The sequence below is a fragment of the Siphateles boraxobius genome, unplaced genomic scaffold, assembly GCF_051911475.1.
Source record: "Siphateles boraxobius isolate OS27281-9 unplaced genomic scaffold, OSU_SipBor_1 66, whole genome shotgun sequence".
NCBI classification, from domain to species: domain Eukaryota; kingdom Metazoa; phylum Chordata; class Actinopteri; order Cypriniformes; family Leuciscidae; genus Siphateles; species Siphateles boraxobius.
Window position 1 is genome coordinate 8,743,312 of NW_027509193.1, and position 8,153 is coordinate 8,751,464.

The 8,153-nt window shown below is 38.7% G+C and overlaps 1 protein-coding gene across 1 annotated transcript; it reads right to left on the reverse strand.

Annotated features, from left to right (window-relative positions):
• Positions 1-3,449: 3,449 nt before the first annotated feature.
• Positions 3,450-8,153, reverse strand: tmem150b (transmembrane protein 150B). The gene is made up of 7 exons (XM_077212046.1): positions 8,051-8,153; positions 6,673-6,783; positions 6,510-6,569; positions 5,942-6,009; positions 5,737-5,864; positions 4,090-4,267; positions 3,450-3,969 (listed from the first exon to the last, which is right to left on the reverse strand). Exons 2-7 carry the CDS (start codon positions 6,735-6,737, stop codon positions 3,785-3,787), a joined length of 684 nt encoding a protein of 227 aa, XP_077068161.1. The 5' UTR covers positions 6,738-6,783; positions 8,051-8,153; the 3' UTR covers positions 3,450-3,784.

Genomic DNA, 8,153 nt, shown 5'->3' on the forward strand with positions numbered 1-8,153 from the left:
CATTTGAATGTGTATCTCAGCGATTAGGGACTTTTCAGAGTCTGTGTAGGAATGTGGTGCGCTTGGCATTTTTGAGGAAAAGGGCAGCTCTCCGCTTGAGAGTGCCAACGCTGTGGGATGAGATCATGGAGATGCCCACTTGCTGGATACAGCGCCACGACTTTTGCCCCCTCGCTCCCTCTCTCCTAACAGCTGGGGGAATTCCAGACCTGTTAGATTATGGATCGAGGGGATTAAGATTTTTAGGCCTAAATCAGATTTAATGCCTCTGTTGTGCTCCTGGCCTCATAGCTGGAACATTTTAAACTCGTCCAACAGACTCGCTTTCTTCCGTACTCTTGCTTTCTCATTCAGGGCAGGATTTGGCTGTTCGCTGATAAGCTGTGTGTGTACGAGGTGGCAGGCAGGCCGTTTGCTTTGCAGATAGTACGGTAGTGCTATTGTTGCGCAGCAGGAGTTGTGCAAGGGATAAGAATAATCTGGAATAACGCAGGCGTGAACAGAGATTATGGCCGAGGTGAAAGGCACGGTGGACCTGCGGCCTGCTGCGCTTTTAAAACAAAGATAGAACAAATGCACGCTTGATAGGCATTACATAAGAGCCAGCCAGACTTCATGCCCTTTAGCCAAACACAGCACTTACCCCGTATCTAACACCAGAGCCCTTTGGCTTTGCCTCTGAATGAAATGTCTGTTTAAGTCACTTAAAAGGTCACAGAGATGCCATGTGTGAATTTCATGGTGGATAAGGATGGCAGTCTGGGACACTGTCTGGTTGGCTAGGGGAGAAAAGGTGCGTTCACACTAGGCTTTGAGCGTGTGCCATTACTGTGCCAAGAATATATGACAGCAACAGTATATGATTTTGCTTTTCTTTTTAATAAATAAATCATAGAGGTGGCATGAAACAAAGTTTTGATAGTCTTTTTTCCCCTTGTGATGTATATCTGAGTGAAACGGCTTCTCGAACAAGAAAAAAAATGTAGGGCGGGACTTGATTTTGTTTATCGGAAATTGATTGGATGCTTGTGGTTTGGTGTTACTGTGATTTCATGTGAGTGACAGGTTGCCCCGCCCTCGCGCCAGTGAACACATCATCCGAGAAGAGAAGAGATGAGCTGCAAGAGGGAGGGGGAAGCTATTTTTATTCAAGATTACAAGACCACATGAATTAAACAAAATAGTGATGTGCACTGATGAATCTCTAATAATTAGTAATGCAATATTATAGCGCAGAGATCAATCTATGACGTTCAGACCCATTTTTGGCCAAACATCTTTTCAATATACAAATTGGCAGGTCAAAGTTCACCAAACTTGAATTATTAGTATGCAATAAATAACGCAACTTCTTATGGTCTAGTATATTTAACCACTATTTAGCTCTCATCCTTGTTTTGTTTTATTCATTGCAAATTTTAATTGATTTTATCTTGAGAAACTTCACTAGCTACCAGTGAATTCAAAGTTTGCTCTACCCCACATTACCAGTTTTGAATTACATACCAACTGTATCTTACATTAAAGCTTTTGCGGCAAGTACATCAGTGTTTGGATGAGAGCATTATTCAGTTGACCCTATACGCCAAAAATACGTCAAAAAAACAAGCAGATATTCAAAGGAGATTGCTCTGATTTAAGAAAAACACTGAACATGAAAGGATATTAAAATAGAAAAGAGAAAGAAATAACTGATTCCCAGGACTTTTCAACATGCCTTAAAGTTCCCTTCATTTGCCCCCTTGTGTCCCTCTCTCCTTTTTTGTTCTCTGTGTTTTTTCCCCACCCATTGAGAGCAATATGTGTATGTGAAAGAATGTCATCATGAGACACACAGACTGCTCTCTACAGTGTTTCCCATCCAAAAATCATTTACAAATCTGTTGTGTCCAAATTCACATGCTTACACATGACAACAGCCCAGATTTTATGAGTGTGAGCCAGATTAATCTAGCATATGAGTGTTAGCTCATTTTCACATTAAACCTAAATAAATTAAAATGTATAATTAAATAACACTATTTGGAGATGGATGGCTTTCTAAAACAATATACATTTTACCTGTGAGCTGAACACATGCAAACAAGTGAGACAAATGTGAGACAACTAACCTCAGGCTTAGAGCACTCTCTGGTGTCGACTTTGTGTAAATGCTCTTTCATTATGTTTAAAGCATAGACTGTTAAAAAAAAGTCACCATGAAATCAACATTCACAACTTACAGGTTTTTTTTTTTTTGGTATCTATTATAAATGATGTATCCATCCACACCATTTTTTTTTATTCATGTGCCCAGAAATCTTTCAATAAATTAGAATCTTTCAGAAAATAAAAAAAATTAAAAATAATATTTCAGAAATCAAAATAAATTCCCACTTCCTTTTGCAGTGACATCTCTTCCCTTCTCTGAATATGTGTTTTCTGGTGTAAGGACGCGACAACCTGTCAGTCACATGACATCACAGTGCCACAGTGCCAGTCGGGATTTTTTTTTTAATTCTTTGTTAAACCGTTATAAGCCATGAACCATGCCAACCAACAACCAGGTAAATCATAACATTATAAATGTTTTGATTTGAAGCAAAAAAAGTACTTTTAGATTTATTTTACTTGAAGATAATACAAAGGTTCAAGACTGTACTCAAGACTAATGCTTTAGTGAGGGAAAGAACTACAATCCCATGAATTATTACATAATCAAATTAAAAACATAGAAAAAATGTTGATTATATATATTAAGAGCTTAGGAAGACTCGTTTACATAATTTGCGGTGCTGCATGGGAGTGGGCGGAGCTAAAGAAATCTTTTGCCACATTTTGCTTCTTGTTTCGATTCTCTGATTGGTGGAGATCTGTACAGAATCATGGTAATGCAGTTTTTCGCCATAAATTCCAATTTTAAACCTGGGGCTGATGTGTGACCTGGGGCTAAAATGTGGGCTGACTGCTTTATCAGAAGCAAATACAATCAATTAACGATCTCAGAGCTCACAGATCACAGAAGAGCTAATAATCAATTCCCCTATGGAGAAAATGAAAAGAATTTTACTTCCAGAAGCCGGCTGTTACACTCTAGCATATCACAATTATCCAATCACTTCCCAATTCCCCTACATTTTTTCTTGTTCGAAAAGCCGTTTCACTTGGACTCATTTCAACACTGAAAAGTCTATCGCAACTTTCATTTTTATGCCGACTTTACACCAGTACTACAAGAAGTGAATTACTGAACAGTTAAAGAGTACCATACCATCATATTTGTTTGCTTTAAATGCTCACTTTGTAGACTGTAACTCAGCAATTGTTAAGTGTGTCAAATTTGTTTATATTCAATAACAGCTTTCTTTGATAATGGTCAGATAAAATTTAATTATTTATAGCAGAATATATTTAATAACATTATGCAAATAAAGTCATTAAGGCTACAAAAAAAGACCAAAGAGATCTGGTTTGAGGTATTACCGTTAGTTGTACTGCAATAACATTAACAAGTGGGATATTACATTGATACCATCCTCTCACATTATACACTAAAATCATCTTAAGGTATATACATGTTATGTAAACAATGTTGCTCATGAATTCACTCATGAATCATTTCTACAAAATAGTTTATACTGTAAAACGCAGATTTGAACAGTTCAACTCCAAACGTGGTGTAAAATGGGAGTGTTTTATATTATGCGTGTAGGTTATAGTCCAATGTTGTGTCCATATGATATGGTGAGTTTGTTCCTGATTACCACAGCCACAACTTGCCAGCTCTCCCTCAGTGAATCTCCTGTTATGTCCACACACCATTAGCATCACTGGCGGTTTTCATCCCCTTCTTCTGTACGGTGAGCTTGTGAGAGTCAATGTGTCTGAACTCTGCTGCAAAAATCCCAAACAGCGCAAAGAAGCACATGACCAGAGCCCACTCACACATTGCAGCTTCAGAGGGAAACCCTGTACTATGGAGAGCAAACACTGAGAAGAAAGAGGGTTAAGGACCACAAAATGAACACATGATAAAGTGTAGTGAAAATGCACTAATTTCAGAACTCATTGCAGTTATTAATTTTATTGTCTGTAAGAGCTGAAGGATACTGCAGATGACAAAACCAGTACACAGGCTGCAGAGGATGACACGCACAGGCACCACCCACCAGCGGTCATGTGACGGCGGGCTGTAGTATGAAAGCCACGTCTGGACCCAGAAGTAAGCCAAACCCAGGAAGAAGGCCAGGAGCGCCCCAAGCAGATGAACCTCCTTCACTACAGATTGCTAAATGGACACACACATATGGACTTAATCATGCATGTATAGCAAATAAAGGCCCTGATATACATCAACGTTCTTTTTCATTCATCGTTTAATCGTAAAAAGAAGTTCAAAACACCTTTTCACTGGTAAACTGTTAGCGAACATCTCCTGCTGAGAGCGGCATTTAGATGAATATGTAAATACTGTATGTGTTGCTCGTGCTTGCTTTCCTCTCTATAACGAAATAAACACACAATAAAACTGGCAGCGGTGAGAAAGCATCTGATCATAGCGATGTGGATATGTTTGCACAAGCTCTGCAACTCGCCTCTCCAGCCAAGTCACGTCATGTTTATTTACAAGCACATAACAACATATTGCTTTAAAGCAAGCAGCTTTACAATATTAAACATGAAAGTGCCAGTCTCGCTTTAAATTAATTTCAATTTCTACTATAAAGCTGCTCACGATGTGTTCATGTTAATATTCGCGTCTGATCTCGACGGACTGAACAGAAGAAATTAACCCGAGAAGATATTATCCACGATAAAGAAGGCGGAGCCTCAGAGCCACTCCTACTGTAGGAGTGCCCACGGCTAAACGGACCATTGGCTAAAAACTTCAGGAGTTTCGAAGTTGTAATCTGAATTCTACAGGATGTCTGGGAGAGGTGTGTGTCACACTCTTTACGGTCCGCCAGGAAACAAAGTCGTAGTGACGCCAAACCCCCTCATGGAAGAAGAAAGCAGTCATGTTTACAACTGTGACAATGAGCGCTTACCAGGATCAACTAAACGCTGGATTTTCAAAAGTATGTGAAGTTCGAGGCTACATTGTTGCAGTAAACTTGCACAGTGTTCTTGAATGAATAATTTATTAGATGCTCGCCGGTCTTTTATCGTAGGGACATCAACTTCAAGCCAACTTCAATACATTTTCAAGCCCCTAAACATGACACAGAACAAAACGAACTGTGATTGGTTGCGTTACATGTCAGTCAAACGTCCTCTTGGGGGGGCCTTGGCCAATGAAAGCTGCGATGGAGTCCAGTAAGAAGGGCCCTATCCCAAATGACACCCTAAGCGTCTTCCTACGAGTCTGCACTTTCATGACGTAACGCCACTTTGACTGTTGGGAAGAATTCTGCTGCTGAGCTCGCACCAGTGCGGGTTTTGGCAAAAGTGCACATCGAGGGCGCGTATCAACCACTGCGGGATAACCCCTCTGACACCTAAAATTACAAATGGGACACCCTACGGTCTCATGGACTTAAGACACGTGCACTCGGCAGCCATTATAAGTCAACAAGACCGTAAGAGCATATGAAGTGCGGCATTTGGGACAGAGACAAAGGCTCTGAAATGAAACCCGTTTGTTCTTCGATTTTGTATATCAGGGTTTTAATGCAAGAGCAAACACAAATAAGCCCAGCAAAATTCACAAGTAATCAAGTAACGTCCAGTCGTTCTTCACACACACATAAACTGTACCTGGAAGTTTCCTAGAATGGAAATGCCAATGCTAGAGATGAAGCCAAGCACCAGACTGGCTGTATTTAAATGAGAAGCACAACTCAAGTCCCGGATCTGTTGAAATCTGATAGAGACAATCCATAGAGCTAAAGAAAGAAAAAGAGGTTACGCAGAAAGTACAGTACAGAAGGACTGTTTTCAAAATGATATGACAGGGACTCACCCAACACACAGCAAATATTGCAGATCTGAGAAAACAGGCAGCTCTGGGGGTTGTATGAGCCACATGTGCTAAAAGGAAACAATATTCATTTTTATTTTTTTATTTTTTTAATCAGGGAATCTTAGCTAGTATCACCTTGCATGCTGTGCTCTGTTCAGTTGTGTAGTATGTAGGGGTGTGAATCTTTGACAGCATATCGATTAGAATCAGGAATGATTTTTACAAATTCAGAAATGATTCACGAGATTCAACAATACTACAATAACACTAAGAAAACTGTTTTTACACCATATTACACCAATGTCAGAAATTGGAGATTGTATTTTAAGAGTAAATTAAATATAGTGATGAAAGATTTGAGTCATGATGACTCTCAGTACATGCACTTTGTACTTGGAGGTCTAAATGTGATTGCAATAAGCAGAAGGTATAATTTGTGCTTAGTAAATGTAATCATGTAAGAGTACCAAGTATTCAGGTTCAATACTCAACTAAAGTACAAATTCCTAGAAAATAATACTTAATCTTCGTCAAGTACAACTTCTCAAGTGGACTTTAAGGTACAAACCTGATGTAAGGGAATTCTGCAGTTATATTAACAGTGTTATTGGACACTGCAATGGCATACCTGCACACAAACAAGTACAGAAAGAGTAAACAAAACAAAAAAACAACAACAAACCAAATATGATTTTGAAAAGAGTGTGCGAAACTGAAAAAAAAATACTCACACAACCCAAAGCCCAATTGCTCCAAACACTGCCAGAATGACAGGGAGTAACGCCCATGCCCACATGATGGACCAATCAGATCACCTGTAGATAGATCATGTGTCTCTTTACCTATTATGAGATCACATGTATTAGCACGAATACATTTAAAATCCCTTCATCACTGTGACCAAACAAACAGTCCAATAACCTAACTGTTCCCTACAAATCCTTACACAATATCACATCACAGGAAGTGCACAGGGAAATTTAGCAATCAATTAGTCATTGCGCACTAATGCGCACAACCTTGGTACTGCACTAAACAACTAAATGCAGTGCAAAAGAATTAAGTGCCTGGTGTTTGTATTCAGGTTAATTCACCTCTGGTGTTGTTGTTTGAGGAAATAAAGATGTGACTGTTACAACGGCATTATCAAGACACATTTACTTTTGTGTTAAACATCACATGTTGTATTAATAAATATTTCATACATTTGAATGAATACAAATGGATATATTCTAGAAACATTTATATATGAAACAATATATTACATCATGTATTTTGAATAACACAAGCTTGCAAAGGGAACCTGTGAATCAGAAAGAAGCTCTAGATAAACTGTTAGCAAATATCTGCATCGATTTTTACAACCTCAGTTGTACAAGTTACCACAGAAGCAGCGAGTTTAAAGGAGATTCACGTTTTTATCCAGACACCAGTCCTGGTTACAGTGGTGTAGAAGCTCAACTAGTATTTTATTCTGAACAACCGTCTAAAGAAATGAAAATTGTCTTCTTTACCGACTTAAAACCTCAAAACCAAATTTTCTTTCAGCACTATTCCAAGCTGTATATCTGCCAGTTTTTCTTTAAATGGCGAAGTCTGGTATGCAGATATTGAGATGGTTTACAGCTTCAGTGGGAATTAATATTACCGTCTGTTTCTCATGTATTATTTTCTCAGGCCAGCAGAGCACAATGACATCCCCTTTAAAGCTTTGCTCTCAGGGTCTCGTCTTTGCTTTTGTGGAAATTGTTCCCAAGCACTATAACTTCAGATGTTTAAAATCCTGTAAAACTGTTTTCATGACAATTTTTATAATAATCTGAATTCAGAGTACACATACAAAGCATTAGACTGGGACAAAAAAAGAAAGGATTTCATATACCAGTAGCATCCATTGAGATGTCAATCTACTACAAGTATAGAGCGGGCATTGAAGTTAGCAAAAGAAGTTGAACATTTATTTTAAAAAAAGCATATGTAGCTACACACACTACCATTCTAAAATTTGAGTCATTTTTTTGAGACAGCTACTTGCTGTACGCAAACAGCCAAGCGTTCAAACCAAACTTCAAAATGTGAATGAAATATGACATAAGAAGTGACTCTTACCATGAGATGATTTGACTGAGTATCCACAGGCAAATTAATCCCTGTTAATCTGCGGAATAAACGGAGAAACGCCAGACTGGTTGAAGATGACGTTATAGTAAAC

Coding starts and splice junctions, on each gene's coding strand:
- tmem150b (XM_077212046.1), bottom strand. CDS start 6,737: ATGTGGGCATGGGCGTTACTCCCTGTCATTCTGGCAGTGTTTGGAGCA. Junction 4,268..5,736: donor CCATTCTAGGAAACTTCCAG/GTACAGTTTATG, acceptor GTGTCCATTTAG/CAATCTGTAGTGAAGGAGGT. Junction 3,970..4,089: donor TACTGGTTTTGTCATCTGCA/GTATCCTTCAGC, acceptor CTTTCTTCTCAG/TGTTTGCTCTCCATAGTACA.